Here is a 20,000-nt window from a genome sequence, read left to right on the forward strand (position 1 = left end):
ATAATTTAGCGAGACGACGTTAATGAATATAATAATGGTCTTGTTCCTTCCTCCTGCGTGTTTGCTGCCGTTTCCCGGCCCGCCCTCTCTGGCTCTCAGCCCGCCTGCCCGCCTGCCTGAATGCCTGCCTGTCTTTCCGTCTGCCTGCCTGCTTGCCTTCCTGTCTGCCTGCCTGCCTGAATGCCTGCCTGCTTGCCTGTCTGTCTGTCTGCCTGTCTGTCTGTCTGCCTGCCTGAATGCCTGTCTGTCTGTCTGCCTGCCTTCCTGTCTGTCTGTCTTTCCGTCTGAATGCCTCTCTACCTGCCTTCCTGTCTGCTTGTCTCCCTTTCTACCTGCCTGCCTGCCTGCCTACTTTTCTACCTGCATCCATGTCTGCCTTCCTGCCTTTCTACCTGCCTTCCTGCCCGCCTGCCTGCCTTTCTACCTGCCTGCCTACCTGCCTCCTTGTCTGCCTCCTTGCCTGCCTTTCTACCTGCCTTCCTGCCTGCCCGCCCGCCCGCCCGCCAGCCCCCCACCTTACCCGCCCTCGCCACACTAAACCCAACTTAAACTCCGTCCCTGCCGCACAAAAGACTACAAAAAAAAGGGGGGAACCACCGCGTGCGCCACCATTTTTCGCGACTCCAAAAAAACAACAACAAAAAAGACGAAGAAGCAGGAACCAGAGAGATCTCAAGCAAGCACGGCAAAACGCAAGCAAGCAAGCGAGCGAGCAAGCACACACGGGGCGCAAGCAAGCAAGCAAGCAAGCGAGCGAGCGAGCACACACGGGGGCGCAAGCAACATCAACATCGCGCGCACAGCATTCAGAAATTCGTGAGGACGTAATCACGAATGCAAATTAGAAAGAGCGGTTTCCCAAAGGCGGACGAACAAGAGGGTGTTCTACATCTATCTAATTAAAAGCGTAAAAAAGGCGAGAGGGAGGGCAAGGGGAGGGAGGGAGGGAGGAAGGAAGGAGGGGGGAGGAAGGGAGAAGGAGGAAGGGACAGAGGCATGGGTAGGAGTAGAAGTAGGGTAGGAGCAGAAGGGTAGGAGCAGAAGTAGGGGTAGGAGCAGAAGTAGGGGTAGGAGTAGAAGTAGGGGGGAGTAGAAGTAGGGGTAGGAGTACAAGTAGGGGTAGGAGCATAAGTAGGGGTAGGAGTGCAAGTAGGGGTAGAAGCAGAGGTTGAGGTAAGGGTACAGGCATGAGTAGAGGTAGAGGTAGAAGTAGGGGTAAAGGTAGAGGCATGGGTAGAGGTAGAAGTAGAGGTAGGGGTAGAGACAGGGGCATGGGTAGAGGTAGAGATAGAAGTAGTGAGCGTGAGAGAAAAGAGTGAGAGAGAGAGAGCAAGGGAGGGTGGGGAGAAGACAGAGATGGCCGGATTATGTGTGTGTGTGTGCATGTAAGAAAGAGGAAGAGGAAAAGAGGATGGAGAGGAAGAGAAAGGGAGAAAATGGAGGAGAAAGAGGATGAAGAGGAAGAGAAAGGGAGACAGTAGATGACGGGAAAGGGAGAAACAGGATGAAGAAGAAGAAGAAGAAGAAGAAGAAGAAGAAGAAGAAGAAGAAGAAGAAGAAGAAGAAGAAGAAGAAGAAGAAGAAGAAGAAGAAGAAAGAACAAGAACAAGAACAAGAACAAGAACAAGAACAAGAACAAGAATAGGAGGAGGAGCGCAAGCGGCGAGCGTGACCGGGGTAAGTGGCAGCGCGGAGTCAGGTGATCGCGCGCGCACAGGTGCGTGGTGTGTACGTGCGTGTGCGGCTGAGGAGAATTATCATGATAGAGCCAAACACGTGTAAACAAAGCCCCGACGTGCCTCCGCCGATAACTCACTCCGCGCCGATACCTCTCCTTTCTCCCTCTCTCCTCCCTCTTCTTTTCCCTCTCCTCCCTCCCTCTTCTTTTCCCTCTTCTCCTCCTCCTCCTCGTTGCTACAGTCCTTCCCCGTTCTTATTAGGGACCGCTTTATCGCCATAGACGGAGCCCCCCCCCCCCGATCCGACCAGATTCCCCCGGCAAGCTTAATTAGCATAAATGTCAACTTTCATATTGATTTATTCCGGGCGGGGGGCATGCTGTTTGCCCCGCCGTCCGGGGGAGGGGGACGGGGGACTGGGAAGGGGGAAGAGGAAGGGGAAGAGCAGGAGGGATGGGGGATGTGGGGGAGGAAGGGGGGAGGGGGAGGAGGTCCCTGCTACGATCGCACCCGTGGGCCGCTGTTGGCAACCCTGAATTTCCATACACTTCTACGTTCCGTTCTCTCGCCGCGATGTTGGCAGCGCTGTTCTTCCGCTACGCACTCGCGCTTGCAATTGCTTTTGCTGCAACCGCTGCGGAGCTACTATTATTACTGCTTGTATTATTATCGGTGTGAGTCAGCTGTTGTCCTAGTGAGGAGCTTCGGTGCATTCCCAATCGGGGTCTTTCATAATCATTAAAAAACTTTCTTACACTTAACTCCCAGCCATGCCCCCTTGCACTCACCTACTCACTCACTCACTCTCTCTCTTCTCTCATTCTTCTCTTCATTCTCATTCTCACTCTCGCTCTTACTCACGCACTTCACTTTCTCGCTCTCACTCTCACTGATTTTCGTTCTCAGTTTTAATAACTCTCTCTCTCTCTCTCTCTCTCTCTCTCTTCTTAATACCATTACTGCATGCATCAGTGCGTTCGTCTTTATTTATCTATAGATAGATAGAAACATTTTATTTTTGCCAATGGCTATGGGTATCCACTCTTCCTCTCTCTTCCTCGCCCTTCCCTCCCTCGCACATTCATTCTCCCCCTCCTTCCTTCTCCTCTTCCCTCTTCATTCCCTCCCTCCCATCGTTTCGTCCTCATTCTTTCCCTCCTTCCTTCCCTCTCTCCCTCCTACTCATTTTTTCTCTCCTTCTTTCTCCCTCCCCTTTTCTCTCCCTCCCACCATCATTCTATCCCTCCCTTCTCTTTCTCCTTCCTTCCCTCTTCCCTCATTCTCTCTCTCTTTCCTTCCAACCCTCATTCTTTCCCTCCTCTCCCTCCCACCCCCCTTCTCTCTTCCCTCATTCTTTTCCTCCTTCCCTCTCTCCCTCCCCTTCTCTCTTCCCTCATTCTTTTCCTCCTTCCCTTCTCTCTTCCTCATTCTTTCCCTCCCTCCCCCTTCTCTCTCCTCCTTCCTGAACTCCTTCCCTCATTCCCTCCTTCCTTCTCTCTCCCCATTCTCTCTTCCCTCATTATTTCCCTCCCTCCCTCCCTCCCTCCTTCCTTCCCTCCCTCCCTCCGCACCAGTTTTTCTTCGGTGCCGTCACTTGGCAGCTTTATTTCATCCTGCCTCTCTGGTCGCGCCCAAGCCATCCTGGCGTCCTCCTCCTCCTCCTCCTCTCCCATCTCTCCTTTTCCTCGCTATTTCCCTTTCCGAATTCCTATTCTCTCTTATTCTTCTATCTTCTTTTCTTCTTACACTTATTCTCATTCTTCTCTCCTTTTCCTCGCCATTTCCCTTTCCGAAATCCTATTCTCTCTTATTCTTATTCTTATTTCCTTCTTACGCTTATTCTCATTCTTCTCTCCCTTTCCTCGTCATTTCCCTTTCCGAAACCCTATTCTCTCTTATTCTTCTTTCCTTCTTACACTTATTCTCATTCTTCTCGTCAGGCCTCTGCCACTGTCTATTATTTTTTTAACTAGCACTCTGTCTGTCTTTCTTGACTGTCTGTCTGTCCGTCTTGTGTCTGTCTGTCTGCTGATCTGCCCGTCTGTGTGTGTGTGTGTGTGTGTGTGTGTGTGTGTGTGTGTGTGTGTGTGTGTGTGTGTGTGTGTGTGTGTGTGTGTGTGTGTGTGTGTGTGTGTGTGTGTGTCGTGTGTGTGTGTGGGTGTACGTGTGTGTGTGTGTGTGTGCGTGTGGGTGTGCGTGTGCGTGTGCGTGTGCGTGTGTGCATGTGTCTGTATCTATCTGCGTGTCTGTCTATCTCCCCGTCCCCTCGCCCGTCGATCCGTGTCTCCGTGTCTCTCTCATTTCCCACTCCCTCTCTCCCATTCTCTCGCTCGCACTCTCTTTATTCCCCTTCTCTCGCTGCACTTCTTTATCCTGACCCTAATACGCCCCTTACCGCCGTCTCCTCCTTCCCTCTTTTCCCTCCCCGTTTGCTTTATCAATACCTCTACCTCCTCCTCTTTCTCCTCCTCCACCACCACCACCTTCTCCTCCTTCTCATCCCATCCTCCATCCTTCCTCCACCTCCTGTTCTCCTCCTTCTCCTCCACCACCACCACCGCCTCCGCCTCCTCCTCTTTCTCCTCCTCCACCTCCGCCTCCTTCATCTCCTCCAGCCCCCCCTCCCTCCTCCTTCTCCACCTCCCACCCTCCTCCACCCCTACCACCACCCTCCCCCTCCTCCTCCTCCTCCACCTCCCACCCTCCTCCTCCACCTCCCACCCTCCTCCACCTCCGCCTCTCCATCTCCTCCACCCCCTCCTCCTCCTCCTCCACCTCCACCCTCCTCCACCTCTCCACCACCTCCCCCCTCCTCCTCCTCCTCCACCTCCCACCCTCCTCCACCTCCGCCTCTCCTCCATCTCCTCCACCCCCTCCTCCTCCTCCTCTCCACCTCCCACCCTCCTCCACCTTCTACCATCACCTCCCCCCTCCTCCTTCTTCTCCCCATCATCCCTCCTCCTCCTCCTCCACCTCCAATTCCCACCCTTCTTCCTCCTCCTTCTTCCTTCTCCTCCTCCTCCCCCTCCACCTCCACCTCCCACCCTTTCCTCCTCCTTCTTCTCCTCCTCCACCATCTCCTCCTCCTCCACCACCACCACCATCTTCTCCTCCTTCTCCTCCTCCTCTTTCTCTTTCTACCCTTCCTCTTCCCTAGCTTCTCGCCTTTTATTCTTACGGTTAATGTTATCATCCCCTACGGCGGTAGATTTATTAATACATCATTATCCTGCTCGTCTCTCTTTTCCGTAATCATCCGCCTTTTTATTCCCTTAATCATTCATCATTATTGTTATTCTTTTTTTTTATCGTTTTTTATCCTGTTTCTGTTGTCCAGGAAGCTGTGTGTGTGGGCGTGTGGGAGTGTGGGCGTGTGTGGGAGTGTGGGAGTGTGGCCGCGTGTGTGTGTGGGCGTGTGTGTGTGTTTTTGGGCGTGTGTGTGTGTGGGCGTATGTGTGTTTGTGTGTGTTTGTATGTGTATGTGTATGTGTTTGTGTTTGTGTGTGTGAGTGAGTATGTGTGTGTATGAGTCTGTCTGTGTGTGTGCGTGCGTGCGCGTTCGTATACGTGAGTATATATATATATTCTAAGCCTGTATCGATAAGCTTATTTGTTGCACATCTGTACACGTGGGACAGCTGCGCGGAGCAATTTGGTGGCTGGTTATGTGGTCGATCTCTGATGAGCTTTCTAACACTCCTCTCCATTTCTCTTCTCTTCTTGCCCTTCCTTTCCTTTCCCTTGCTTCCCCTTCCTTTCTTCCTTTCTTCGCAATATCAACTACACGTGCACATGTAAATATACATATACATACGCATGCACATGAATACACGCACATGAACGAACACACTCACACACATGAATACACGCACATGAACGAACACACACACACGCCCACACGCACACCCACACACACGCACACACACACACACACACCACACACACACACACACACACACACACACACACACTCACACCCCCCCCACACACACACACTCACCCCCCCCCCACACACACACTCACCCCCCCACACACACGCACTCTCTCTCTCTCTCTCCACACTCTCTCTCACTCTCTCACACACTCACTCTCACCCCCCCCACACACACACGCACTCTCGCATACACTAAGCATGACTCAGAAAATATCAGGCGTGAGAAGAACTTTTACTGCGACCATTGCAGGCGATGACACACTAACCTCGCAGCTTCGAAACGGTTACATATTGGCCGTTGCTGCATACTCGCCGATCCTCATACTGACTTTTGGTGTCTCTCTCGGTGTCTCTTTCTCTTTCTTTCTTTCTCTCTCTCTCTCGGTCTCTTTCTCTTTCTTTCTCTCTCTCTCTCGGTCTCTTTCTCTTTCTTTCTCTCTCTCTCTCTCACACACACACATTGATCTCTCTCTCTCTCTCTATCTATCTATCTCACGCACACACACTGATATCTCTCTCTCTCTCTCTCTCTTTCACCCTTTTTATTGTTTATCTAATTTCGTCTACGCATCTCTTCTCACTCATCACACTCTGATTTCTTTTCATCCTCTTGGTATATTTACTGTTTATCTTTATTATTTCGTCTACGCATCTCTTCCTCCTCCTTCTCCCTTTCTCCTGACCCTTATGGAATGATCCCTCTTGGTATATCTCTTTCTCATTTACTGCTCTTTTGATACCTTATCTTGTCTCTCGCTCTTCCCCTCGCCTTCTTATATCATTCTCTCTCATCACCTCTTTCTCTTACCATCTACCTTCTCTCCATTCTCTTCTCTCACTGCTCTCTACCCTCCTTCTTTTACTTCCTTCTTCTTCCTCCACCCTCCTCCTTTATTCCAAATTATCTTTATTTCCTCTTTCCCTCTGCCTTCTTCCTTTTTTCTCCCCCCTCCCTCCTTCTTTACTCCCCTTTTCCTTTTCCCTCCTTCCTTCCTTCCTTCCTTCCTTACTCTCCTCGACCGCCTAAACAATAGGTCTCGCTCCAAGACTGGAAAGAGAGGGAGAGAGGGAGAGAGGGAGAGAGGCAGAGAGAAAGGGGAGGGAGAGAGGAAGGGAGGGAGAGAGAGGGAGAGAGGAAGGGAGAGAGAGAGGGAAAGGGAAGGCGAGAGAGGGAAAGAGGGAAAGAGGGAGAGACAGAGACATATAAAGAGATAAAGAGCCGAGAGAGAGAGATAGAGAGAGAGGAAGCGCTGATTATTCTGCATTACCAACTTTCCTTTCATGCTCTCTACCTCATTAGCATATTTCAATTAATGTTTACAGTCCTAGAGTAACGCACAGGCCGCGCGACTCTCGGCCCTTGTGCGCGGGGAGCATAAGGGCGAGTTGCCGCTGTCAGCGCGCGACAAACTGGCCCTTCGCAACTGTTCTTAATAAGGCCGTTAAACAAGAGAACGCAATATGCTCTGTTATTGAAGCCCCTTGCGAGGAGGGAGGAGGGAGGAGCGGAGGGAGGGAGGAGGGGGAAGAGAGAAAGGGAGGGAAGAGGGGGAGAGGGAAAGAGAGGGAGGGGAGGGAAGAGAAAATTGGAGGGAGGGGGAAGAGAGAAAGGGGGGAGGGAGGACGGGGAAGAGAGAAATTGAAGAGAAGGGAAAGAGGGGGAGAGAGAGAGAAAGAGAGAGAGAGAGAGAGAGAGAGAGAGAGAGAGAGAGAGAGAGAGAGAGAGAGGGAGAGAGAGAGAGAGAGAGAGAGAGAGAGAGAGAGAGAGAGAGAGAGAGAGAGAGAGAGAGAGAGAGAGAGAGAGAGAGAAAGGCTCTTGGAAGATCATTTTGAAGGGGCAGAAAATGATGCATTCAAGCTCGGCTAAGGAAGGCAAGGAGGGAGGGAGGGGGAGGGGAGATGGGAAAGAGGAGGGAGGAGGGAAAAGAGGAGAAAATAAAAGTGTGTGTGTGTGTGTGTGTGTGTGTGTGTGTGTGTGTGTGTGTGTGTGTGTGTGTGTGTGTGTGTGTGTGTGTGTGTGTGTGTGTGTGTGAGAGAGAGAGAGAGAGAGAGAGAGAGAGAGAGAGAGAGAGAGAGAGAGAGAGAGAGAGACAGAGAGAGAGAGAGAGAGAGAGCGAGAGAGAGCGAGAGAGAGAGAGAGAGAGAGAGAGAGAGAGAGAGAGAGAGAGAGAGAGAGAGAGAGAGAGAGAGAGAGAGAGAGACAGAATAATATAACCGAGAGGTAAACGGGAGAGGAAAGAGGGGAGGGGGTGAGAGAAAGCGAAATGGAGAGGAGAAAAGGGAGAGGGAGCAATCAAGAGAAAAAAAAAGGAAAGAGAAAGGAGTAGGGGGAAAGAAAGAGGAGGAGGAGGAAGGAAAGGGAGAAGAAGGGAGGAGGGAGGAGGAAAGAAAGACAAAAGGGAGGGGGAGGAGGAGGAGGAGGAGAAGGGAGAAGAAAGGAGGAAGGAGGAAAGAAAGGGAGCAGGAGAAGGTAGGAAAGAAAGACAAAAGGGGAGGGGGGTAAGAGGAGGAGGAAAGAAAAAGGAGGAGGATGAAAGAAAAGGAAGAGGATGAAAGAAAAGGAGAAAGGGAAGAGGAGGAGGAGGAAGGGAAGGAAAGGGGGGAGAGAGGGGGCGAGGGGCGCGCGCTGTTTAAGTGATGAGTACACTTGACGGGCGATGACATCACCCCTAAACAAGTGGAATGCAAATAACTAAATGAGTCGAGAGTAAATGGAGCTAAAAGGGAGGGAAATGTCGCAAGGCAAACTGCAAGAGGGAGGGAGGGAGAGAGAGAGGGGAGGGAGGGAGGGAAGAGGGAGGGAGGGAGGAGGAGGAGGGAGGGAGGGAGGAGGGAGAGAGAGAGAGAGAGAGAGAGAGAGAGAGAGAGAGAGAGAGAGAGAGAGAGAGAGAGAGAGAGAGAGAGAGAGAGAGAGAGGAGAGAGAGAGAGAGAGAGAGAGAGAGAGAGAGAGAGAGAGAGAGAGAGAGAGAGAGAGAGAGAGAGAGAGAGAGAGAGAGAGAGAGAGAGAGAGAGAGAGAGAGAGAGAGAGAGAGAGAGAGGGAGAGAGAGAGAGAGAGAGAGAGAAATTGCCCTTTGCATTCTGCCGCATTCGAGTCTTGAACCAACCTACAACTTCTCAAGCCTAAAACCCTAATTATCAACAATATCTGATAATCCCGGCCCTACAAACCCCCCAATCTCTCCCAATCCCCACTATTCATTCCCCAACCCCCAACCACTACCCCCTAATCTCTCCCAATCATTCTCCAACCCCCAGCCCCTAACTTCTAACTTTCGATCTTTCAATCTTCAACCATCACCCACAACCCCGATCCCCAACTTCCAAACCATCCCAGCACTCTAACCCCTACCTTCCAACCAGCACCAACCCCAACAACCCTAAACCACCAACCCCTAATCAGCAACCTCCATCAACCCTAAACCTCCAACCACAGTCTCTATCCCAACCCCCAGTCCCTACCCCGACATCCAGCCCCACACCCACGTTCCCAACCCCAACACCCAATCCCTACCCCTAACCCAGGTCCCCCCCCAATTCCCACCCTGACATCCAACTCCTAACCAATCCCTGACCCAACACAGGTCCCCATCTCCACCCCAACCCCTAACCCAGATCCCCTGTCCCAATCCCCCATTCTCCAACCCCAACCCCGACACCCAACCCCTGGATCACAACCCCATCCCCCATCCCCCAATCTCCAACCCCTCCAACCTTCCCCAATCTCCAATCCCGACCCCATCCCCCAATCTCCAACCCCAACCAGCCAGCCAGCCGACCGGAAAGTACATCTGCGGATGACGGCGGCGGGAGGCACACACACACGCGGGCGGCCGGAGTGCGTGGCAAGCTAATGAGGGTATCCTTACCCTCACTCTCCAACGCTCCCTTTCGCCCTCCCTCATACACCCTCCTCCCTCACCTCTCTCCCTCTCTCATACACCCTCCTCCCTCACCTCTCTCCCTCTCTCATACACCCTCCTCCCTCACCTCTCTCCCTCTCTCATACACCCTCCTCCCTCACCTCTCTCCCTCTCTCATACACCCCCCTCCCTCACCTCTCTCCCTCTCTCATACACCCTCCTCCTCACACCTCTCCCTCTCTCATACACCCTCCTCCCTCACCTCTCCCTCTCTCATACACCCTCCTCCCTCACCTCTCCCTCTCTCATACACCCTCCTCCCTCACCTCTCTCCCTCTCATACACCCCTCCCTCACCTCTCTCCCTCTTCATACACCCTCCTCCCTCACCTCTCTCCCTCTCTCATACACCCTCCTCCCTCACCTCTCTCCCTTTCTCATACACCCTCCTCCCTCTCTCATACACCTCCTCCCTCACCTCTCTCCCTCTCTCATACACCCTCCTCCCTCACCTCTCCCTCTCTCTATACTCCTCCTCCTCCTCCCTCATACACCCTTCTCCCTCATTCTAACCTCATCTACCCTTCTCCCTCACCTCTCAGTCTCCAACACTCCCTTTCTCCCTCCTCATACATCGTTCTCCTCAAAGTTCCTTTTCTCCCTCCCTCATACATCCGTCTCCCTCACTTTCTCCCTTCCTCACACACTATTCTTCTTCATACTCCCTTCTCCCTTCTTCTTTCTAACGTTCCCTTTCTCTCTCCCTCATGCATCTTTACTTTCCCTGCCCCTATTCTCCCGAAACGACAACACCCTTTCCTTCTCCAGATCTCTCTTTCTGTCTCCCTCTTACTTATTCGCTTCCTTCTTCCCTCCCTCTTGCTTTTCCTTCCATCCTCCTTCCCTCCTTCTCACCCCTTCCTCCTCCTCCTCTCTCCCTCCACCCGCCCACCCACCCTCTCTTTCCCTCCTTCCTTCCCTCCCTCTCTCTTGCTTTTCCTTTCACCTTCCCTCCTTCTCACCCCTTTCTCCATCTCCTCCCACCCACCCTTTCTCTCTCTCTCCCTCTCCTCTCTCTCCCAAGCCCACGCACACACCCTCTCTCTCTCTCTCTCTCCCTCCCTCTCCCTCGCCCTCGCCCTTCCATCTACCCACTTCGCCCTCCACGCCTTCCCTTCTACCCGTCCCTCCAGAGAGGACGAGTTGAAATTAATCGATTGCAATTGACGAGCCCGAAAGAAGAAGACGGAGAAGGAGAAAGCAAGGCCCTCAGGCGATGTTGCAACTCGACTCCCTGCCTACTCGACCGTCTTTCTGTGGGCGCTTTGTGTGCGTGCGTGCTTGTGCGCGCGCGCGTGTGTGTATGTGTGTGGCGGGGTGTTGGGGAAGAGAGAAAGGGGGAATGGGAAAGTGAGGGAGAAAGAGAGAGAGAGAGAGAGAGAGAGAGAGAGAGAGAGAGAGAGAGAGAGAGAGAGAGAGAGAGAGAGAGAGAGAGAGAGAGAGAGATTCAGACAAGCACCACACACAACCGAAGCCAAGGCAAACAAATCTGCAGAAGACGGGCAGAAGAAGAAGAAGAAGAAGAACAAGAAGAAGAAAGAACAAGAACAAGAACAAGAAAAAGAACAAAAGAAAAAGAAGAAGAAAAAGAAGAAACAAAAACGGGGCCCCGGAGCGCACGAGCCTCCGCCTCCTTGCCGAGCGAGCGACGCCGGGCCCCGAATCGCCCGCTGCGTCGCCGTCGTCGTGGCCATCGTCGAGCAGGGGAGCCCGGAGGCGCCCGGGGCGGAAGCGACTCGCAGTACTTCCGGGGATGGGGTGGGTGGGGAAGGGATGGGGGTGGGGAAGGGATGGGGAAGAAGGTAGGGATGAGGTGGGTGGGGAAGATGGTGAGTGATGGGGTAGGGATGGGGTGGAGTAGGGATGGGGGTGGAGTAGGGATGAGGATGGGGATGGGGAAGGGATGGGATGGGGTGGGTGGGGAAGATGGGGTAGGGATGGGATGGGGTGGGTGGGGAAGATGGGGTAGGGAGGGGTGGGGGAAGGGATGGGAAGGGGTTGGGGATGGGGGTAGGGAAGGAGAAGATGGGAAAGCAGGGATGGGGTAGGGATGGGGGTGGGGAAGGGTGATGGAGATAAACGGAGGGAGGGAGGGAGGGAGGGAGGGAGAGAGGGAGAGGGAGAGAGAGAGAGAGAGAGAGAGAGAGAGAGAGAGAGAGAGAGAGAGAGAGAGAGAGAGAGAGAGAGAGAGAGAGAGAGAGAGAGAGAGAGGAGGGGAGAGGGAGAGAGGAGAAGAGGGTTAGGACAAGGATGAGGAAAGGATAAGAACGAGAAAGGAGGGGCAAAGACATGAAAAGGATTAAGGGATAAGGCGATAATGAGAGAATAGGATGAGACGATGACAGGATCAGAGGATGAAGAGGATAAGTGGATGATGAAGGAGCGGATAAGGGCGAGGATAATAAGAGTAACAAGACGAACGAGAGATCAGGAGATAACGAAAGGGATAAAAAAAAGAAAGAATAACCAGACGAGGGAAGGACAAGCAACAGAACGAAGGAAAGGATAGAGCGAAAAGGGGGGAGGAAGAGGAGGAGGGGAGACAGATACCCCCACCCCCCAACCGCCCAGATGAGGGAAGGACAAGCAACAGGACGAAAGGAAAGAATAGAGCGAAAAGGAGGAAGAGGAAGGGGGGGGGGGGGAAACAGATAATCCCCCCACCCCACCCCCAACCCCCAGCCGCTGCTGTATCCGCCGCCACTGCCGAACGCAACTCCCTCGATATTCCCCCCCCACCACCCCCACCCCCACCCCCAGCTCCCCAATCTCCGAATCGCCGAATCTCCCAACTAATGGCCATAAAGTCGCCATTACCTGAAGCACTGGATCACGACCCGGAGATACGACGCTCGATACGTCACGACCCCCCCACCCCCTTCCCCCGCTCCCCCCTCGTTCCCTCTAACCCCTACCCCTCCTTCCCTCCCATCCCGTTTTCTGTCTTTCCTATAAAAAAAAGTCAAGAGAATGGGAAGAAAAAATAAATAAATATATATATAAATGGAGATGCCATATATATCTTCCTCTCTCTCTCTCTCTCTCTCTCTCTCTCTCTCTCTCTCTCTCTCTCTCTCTCTCTCTCTCTCTCTCTCTCTCCCCCTCCCCGCCTCTCTCACTCTCTCTTTCTATCTATATATTTCTGTCTTCCTAACTCCTTCCCTCTCTCCCTCCTCTCTCTTCCCTTCCCTTCTCTCTCTCTCTCTCTCTCTCTCTCTCTCTCTCTCTCTCTCTCTCTCTCTCTCTCTCTCTCTCTCTCTCTAGTTTCCCTCTCCCTATCTCTTCTATTTTTTTCATCTACTACTTTCTTTCTCTTCTCCCTTCCCCTCTGGTGTTCCCTCCTTTTCCTCCCTGCCCCCCCCTCCTTCCCTCTTTCTCTCTTATTCTTTCTACTTCCTCTCTCCTTCCGCACCCTCCCTCTCCCTCTCCTCTCTCTCCCACCCCTCTCACCATTTTTTAACGAATCAAAGAACAGAAAAAAAGGAAAAAGAAAAAAGACAGTCTTCGGCAAAGGTCATCCCAGATCGCAGTTAATATAAACAAGTTTCCCAACAACAAGAAACAACTTTCTTCTTTTCCTTCACTCTCTTTTCCATTTTCTCTCTCTCTCTCTCTCTCTCTCTCTCTCTGTCTGTCTGTCTCTCTCTCTCTCTTTCTCTCTCTCTCTCTCACACACACACACACACAGTCACTATCTTTCTTCTTATTTTCTATTTTGTTTTTATTTCTTTTTTTAATTTGTATCTTATTTTTCGCCATTATTAGTTATTTTAATATTGCTTCTTCTACCTTTATCTGGCTTATCTGGAAGGTTTTTGCGTGTGCGTGACCGCGTGGATGCGTGTGTGTGGATGTGGATGTGCATGTGGATGCGAAAGCGTACATATGGATGTGTACATGTGCATGTGAAAGTATACGCGTGCATGTGGATGTGCACACTGGGGGTGTATAAGCATGCATATAGACGTGGATCCCTCCTTCTCTCTCTCTCTCTCTCTCTCTCACCCTCCTCCCTCTCTCCCTATCTCCCCCCCTCCCTCCCTCTCTCCCTATCTCCCTCCCTCCCTCCCTCCCTCCCTCCCTCTCCCCATCCCCGAAAAAGACGAACCCCCGACACCGAGCCCCGGGAACAAACACGGGGGCACGGAACCGGCCGCCCGGGTCACGCCCTCACATGCCCATCCGAGCTCGGCGCCAAGACTCCACCAGGGCAGAGATCCATCCCATTATCCTCCCCGGCGCAGAAAGAAAGATCCGGAAAGATCCAGAACCGAATTTAGAAAAAAAAAAAAAAAAAAAAAACAGAAAGATCCAGAAGCGAATTTAGAAAAAAAAAAAAGAAAGAAAGATCCAGAAGCGAATTTAGAAAAAAAAAAACATCCAGAAAGATCCAGAAGCGAATTTAGAAAAAAAAAAAAAGATCCAGAAGCGAATTAGAATTTAAAAAAAAAAATCGATTTCCGGTTGACCTTTGATGGCTTAAGTTCGCAAAAGGGAAGATGGGTTGGGCGGGGAATCTATCGGAGGTGGTGATGAGGTGGTGATGATAACGATGGTGGTGGTGACTTTTGACACGTTTGTTGGGACAAAAGAGAAGTTACGTAGCGGTGGTGGTGACAATGGTGATGGTGGTTGTGGTGGTGGTGACAATGGTGATGACGGCGATGGTGATGGTAATGGGTGTGACAATGGTGATGGTGGTGGTGGTGATGATGACGATGGTGACGATGGTGACGCCACGCACCACACCGTCTCGACCTCACCACACCGCCTTCAAGATTTGCCATCGGCGGAAAAAAAAAAGTAGCGATAATTAAGGATATAAAATACACCATTTATCAAGACCCGGCAGAATTATCTGGAATTAAAAGACTAAGACAAAAAAAAAAAAGAGAGAGAGAGAGAAAAAAAGATAAAACGTGGCTATAAATCATATGTTCCCGTGATTAATCAATGCGACGATGCAGATGCCAAAGAGATATCTGCGCACGTGTTAGCGCATGTGTAGTCCCCCCCCTCCCATCCCCCCCACCCCCCGAAAAAAAATGCATTCCGTAAAGAAAAAATAAGAATAAATAAATAAATAAAAAATAAATAAAATAAATAACATCCCCCCACCCCCCGAAAAAAAATACATTCCGTAAAAAATAATAAATAAATAAATAAAAAATAAATAAAATAACTAAAAAATAAAAATTAATAATAATGATTGAAAAAAGAGATAGGTGCAGATACCCCACGCACGCCCGCACGCCCGCACGCACAAATATATATATAAGTCAAATAGTAAAAAAAAAATACACTTTAACAACCACACGGAAAACAAACAGAGTGAGCAACAGAACAAAGCAGGAAGCAGCAAAACAAAAAAGAAATAAATAAAAAATAAATAAATAGTAACAAAAACAAACGAATGGGCAGACGGACAGACGAACAAAGAACAAACAGCGGAACAAAGGCACAGGAGGATAGTGCGTGAGAAAAGAGAGAGAGAGAGAGAGAGAGAGAGAGAGAGAGAGAGAGAGAGAGAGAGAGAGAGAGAGAGAGAGAGAGAGAGAGAGAGAGAAAGAGAAAGAGAAAGAGAAAGAGAAAGAGAAAGAGAAAGAGAAAGAGAAAGAGAAAGAGAGAGGAGAAAGAGAAAGAGAGAAAGAGAGAGAGAGAGAGAAGAGAGAGAGAGGAACGCCCAGCGAAAGAGGAAAAGCGAGAGAAAACCCAGAGAAAATAAGAAAGCATTAAAGATGAATAAAACACGCGCTAGAGGGTATGAGGAGGAGGAGAAAGCTGAGAAACGGAAGAGAAGAAGAGAAGGAGGAGATAAACAAGGACAAGGAAGAGAGGGAGGAGGGGGAAAAAGAAAAGGTGAATGGGGGAGCAAAGAACAAGACAAGGAAGAAAGCGACAGAAAAGGGAGAGAGAAGGAGGAGGAGGATAAAAGGGAGACCGTCATGGTGATAAAAAAGAGAGAGAACAAAAAACGGAGGAGAAAAAGAGAGACGAAAACGAGAACAAAGGTTAAAAAGAAAAAGAAAACGGGAAGATAAACAGGAGGAAAACGCGGCGTCTCGAGGAGGAGGGATGAGGATGGAGGAAGAGGAGGAGGAGGGAGGGAGGGAGGGAGGGAAGAGAATGGAGGAAGAGGAGTAGGAGGAGGGAGGAAGAGGAGGAGGAGGAGGAGGGAGGGAGGGAGGAGGATGGAGGAAGAGGAGGAGAAGGAGGGAAGAGGAGGAGGGATGAGGATGGAGGAAGAGGAGGAGGGAGGAAGAGGAGGAGAAGGAGGGATGAGGATGGAGGAGGGAGGGAGGAGGAGGGAGGAGGATGGAGGAAGAGGGAGGAAGAGGAGTAGGAGTAGGATGAGAGGAGGAGGAGGAGGAGGAGGAGGAGGTGGAGCGGGAAGGGGTGTGTGGAGGAGGAGGAGGAGGAGGAGGTGGGATGAGGGAGGAGGAGGAGGGAGGAGAGGAGGAGGAGGAGGAGGAGGAGGAGGAGGGATAAGGAGGGAGGGAGGGATGAAGAGAAGGGAGGGGAGGGATGAGGAAGAGGAGGAAAACGCGGCGTCTCGAGGAAGAGGAGGAGGAGAAAAGCCAAGGAGAAAAGCCAAGGAGAGCCAAGGAGAGCCAAGGAGGGGGCCACGGGAAGGCCAAACCGACTGGCCGACTCCTAAGGATGGTGGGTCAGAAGCGCGTACACGGCGTGGACTTCTCGAGCGCCTCCTTGGCCAGGAAAGACGGGGGGTGTTAGGACGAAGGGACGGGGAGGGGGGGCAAAAAGGCAAAGGAATAGAGATAATGGAAGATTAAGGAGTAGCTGGGTGGGTGAGAGGGAGAGAAAGAAGGAAAGAGAGAGAGAGAGAGAGAGAGAGAGAGAGAGAGAGAGAGAGAGAGAGAGAGAGAGAGAGAGAGAGAGAGAGAGAGAGAGAGAGAGAGAGAGAGAGAAACGATGACACACGCGGCTGTATCCGAAGGTTATCACACATACCCCTCCTCTCCCCCCCACCCGGGAGGCGCTCTTATAAGACGATAAGAACAAACACACACACACACACACACACACACACACACACACACACACACACACACAAAACAAAATACATAATAAAGGACAACTCAAACACACAAACACATAACAAACCAAAAAACGAAAAAAAAATTAAAAAAATAAAAAACACAAACAAATAAAACACCAAAAAAAAAAAAAAATAATAATAATAATAATAAAAAATAATAAGCCCGGCTCGCAAGGAAACGCCAAGAGAATCGGGATGGATGACAGACACACACAAACACGCACGCGCAGAGAGAGAGAACCGAAACCCCGAAACCCCCGAAGCGCGAGAACGGGACTCCCGATCGCAGAGTCCCGGATCAGGAGGGGATCGCCGACGCCAAAAAAAAAAAAAAAAAAGCTTTCCGAATCCCCATGATGGAGTTTTAATTTCGTTTATTATCAAGGCTCGCCACGCGCACGGATATTGGCGGGCGCGCGCGTGCGTTTGCGTTAATGGCAATTGCGACTGAAATGGCAATCGCTGCGACGCAAGTCAACAACAGTTGTGAGAGCAATATAAAAGAGTAATAATAGCAGCAGTAGGAGTAGTAATACTTGTAATAGTAATAGTAGGGGTAATAGCAAAAGCATAGTAGTAGTGATATTAATAATAGTGGTAACATCAGTAGCAGCAATAGCAGCAGCAGCAGTAATAGTAGTAGTAGTAGTAGTAGTAGTAGTAGTAGTAGTAGAAGTCGTAGCAGCAGCAGTAGTACTAATAGTAGCAGCAGCAGCAGCAGTAGTAGTAACAACCAACACCAGTGGTCGTTTTAACAGCAACAGGAGAAGCAACAATAACAATAGTAGCAACAGTAGCAGCAGCAGTAGCAGCAGTGCAGCGCAGCAGCAGCAGCAGCAGCAGCGGCAGTAGCAGCAGCAGCAGCAGTAGTAGTAGCAACAACAGCAGCAACGGCAGCAGCAGCAGACGCAGTAGCAGCAGCAGCGTAGCAGCAGCAGCAGCAGCAGCAGCAGCAGTAGCAGCGAGCAGCAGTAACAGCAGCAGCAGCAGCAGCAGCAGCAGCAGCAGCAGCAGCAGCAGCAGTAGCAGCAGCGGCAGCAGCAGCAACAGAAGAAGAAGTAGCAGCAGTAGTAGCAACAACCAACACCAGTGGTCGTTTCAACAGCAACAGGAGCAACAATAACAACAGTAGCAACAGTAGTAGTAGTAGTAGCAGCAGCAGCAGCAGTAGTAGTAGTAGTAGTAGAAGTAGTAGTAGTAGTAGTAGTAGTAGCAGCAGCAGTAGTAGCAACAACCAACACCAGTGGTCGTTTCAACAGCAACAGTAGCAGCAACAATAACAACAGTAGCAACAGTAGCAGCAGTAGTAGTAGCAGCAGCAGCAGCAGCAGCAGCAGCAGCAGCAGCAGTAGTAGTAGTAGTAGTAGTAGTAGTAGTAGCATCAGCAGTAGTAATAATAGAAGTAGCAGCAGCAGAAGAAGTAGCAGCAGTAGTAACAACCAACACCAGTGGTCGTTTCAACAGCAACAATAACAACAGTAGCAACAGTAGCAGTAGTAGTAGTGGCAGTAGCAGCAGCAGTAGTAATAACAGTAGTAGCAGCAACAGAAGTAGCAGCGGCAGTAGTAGTAACAACCAACACCCGTGGTCGTTTCAACAGCAACAGGAGCAGCAACAATAACAATAGTAGCAACAGCAGCAACAGTAGCAGCAGTAGTAGTAGTAGTAGTAATAGTAGCAGCAGCAGCAGTAGTACCCCCGACGCGGAGCAGAGCGAGAGCGGTGGCCGCGGCCGTCGCGTACTAATTGAATGATTGACTGGCACAACAAAGCGGGCGACCAGGCCTTCAGCGGGGGCTTTGTTGGGCGACCTTGGGAGCGCAGCGCCGGAGGAGGAGGAGGAGGAGGAGGAGAAGGCGAAGGGGCGAAGGAGCGAAGGGTAGAGGGGTGAAGGGAAGAGGGAAGAGGGAAGAGGGTGGAGGGACGGAGGGAAGAAGGACAGAGAGCGGAGGGTAGAGGGGTGGAGGGAAGAGGGTGAAGGGGTGGAGGGAAGAGGGACACAGAGCGGAGAGTAGGGGGGCGGAGGATAGAGGGTGAAGGGGTGGAGGGACGGTGGGAAGAGGGACAGAGGGGTGGAGGGTGGAGAGTAGAGGGGCAGAGAGACAGAGGGACAGAGGGGTGTGAGGGGACAGATGGGCGGAGGGTAGAAGGTGAAGGGGCGGAGGGTAGAGGGTGAAGGGGCGGAGGGACGGAGGGAAGAGGGACATAGACCGGAGGCTAGAGGGTGAAGGGGTGGAGGGACAGAGAGCGGAGGGTAGAGGGCGGAGAGAATGCAAAGCCACCGAAGGAGATCGTGGGGCTTGACTTGCGAAGGTGGGAGGGGGGAGGGGGGAGGGGAGGAATGGGGAACTGGGATAGGGATGAGGAAGCAGAAGGGGAGAAGTGGAAGGCAATGCAGAGGTAAAGAAAGGGAAGAGAAGGGAATGGCGATGAACAAGAGTACGAAGGGAAAAGGGAAGAGAAGGCGGAAGAATCGACAAATCATTACTATCGCATAAGGAGAGGAAAGGAAAAGGAAAAAGTGAGTGAGAAAGGAAAAGGGAAAAGGTGAGTGAGAAAGGAAAAGGAAAAGGTAAGTGAGAGAGGAAAAGGGAAAAGGTGAATGGGAAAGGAAAAGAGAAATGGAAGGGAAAAGGAGAGGGAGTGGGAGAAAGAAAGTGCAAAGGAGAGGGAGAGGACAAGGGACAGGGATGGGGAAAGACGAAATGGAATGGAAAGAAAGGAAAAGAAATGGTGAAAGAAAGCAAAGGAAAAGAAGGAAACACGAAACACCAAAGGGGAAACGAAGGTAAGAGAAAGGACACAGGGACGTGAAAAGGGAAAGGGAAGAGGGACATGAAACGATAAGATGGAAAGGGATGGAATGGAAGAGAGAAGCAACGCAGGAAAAGGCTACAAACGAGAAGAAGGGGAGGGGAGCGAAAGAAAACACGAGGAGAGAAGGGGAGAAAGGCGAATGGAAAGAAAATGAAAGGGGAACGAAGAACAAGCCAAAGGAAAAAGAGAGAGAGAGAGAAGGGGAGATAATGACGATAATAAAAATGTAGATATGATAATAGCAAGAACAATAATTCGCTTTTATAATATTCGTCTCACTTTCCGAAAGCCGCTGGGGGTTGGAATGAGAAGATGAATTATGAATATGATAATTAGGTTAAACCTGAATAATGGGAAAATACTCGAATAAAGGTAATATCCACCATTTTTCATTATTCTTATTCTCACTATACTCTCACGATGAACAGTGGCTCCCGTGAGACATATAAATCAGTCATATAACCTTTAAATCCACCTGGCTCTCTTTAACAAACAAAAAAACAAACAAACAGCAAACAAGTACACACAAACACACGACGCGCGCCATCTACAGGTATGAACAGCTAACCCCCGGACTCCCCGCCCCCCC

General features: G+C 51.0%; 2 protein-coding genes across 5 annotated transcripts in view; one reads left to right on the forward strand and one right to left on the reverse strand.

Moving 5' to 3' along the window:
* The window catches only part of LOC113817092 (mucin-2), a 103,592-nt gene that overhangs the window by 32,105 nt on the left and 51,487 nt on the right, over positions 1-20,000 (reverse strand). The window lies entirely within an intron of this gene.
* LOC138860998 (dentin sialophosphoprotein-like) lies at positions 14,087-18,215 on the forward strand. The gene is made up of 3 exons (XM_070119631.1): positions 14,087-14,337; positions 17,700-17,858; positions 18,059-18,215. The coding sequence occupies exons 1-3, from the start codon at positions 14,087-14,089 to the stop codon at positions 18,213-18,215; spliced, it is 567 nt and encodes a 188-aa protein (XP_069975732.1).

Source organism: Penaeus vannamei, unplaced genomic scaffold (genome assembly GCF_042767895.1).
Source record: "Penaeus vannamei isolate JL-2024 unplaced genomic scaffold, ASM4276789v1 unanchor436, whole genome shotgun sequence".
Classification (NCBI taxonomy): domain Eukaryota; kingdom Metazoa; phylum Arthropoda; class Malacostraca; order Decapoda; family Penaeidae; genus Penaeus; species Penaeus vannamei.

Excerpts from the sequence above, each read along its gene's own strand:
- LOC138860998 (XM_070119631.1), top strand. The coding sequence starts at position 14,087 with ATGGTGGTGGTGACTTTTGACACGTTTGTTGGGACAAAAGAGAAGTTA. Across the intron at positions 14,338-17,699 it reads CCATCGGCGGAAAAAAAAAA|CAACAGGAGCAACAATAACA; the intron begins GTAGCGATAATT and ends TCGTTTCAACAG. Across the intron at positions 17,859-18,058 it reads TGGTCGTTTCAACAGCAACA|CAACAATAACAACAGTAGCA; the intron begins GTAGCAGCAACA and ends TCGTTTCAACAG.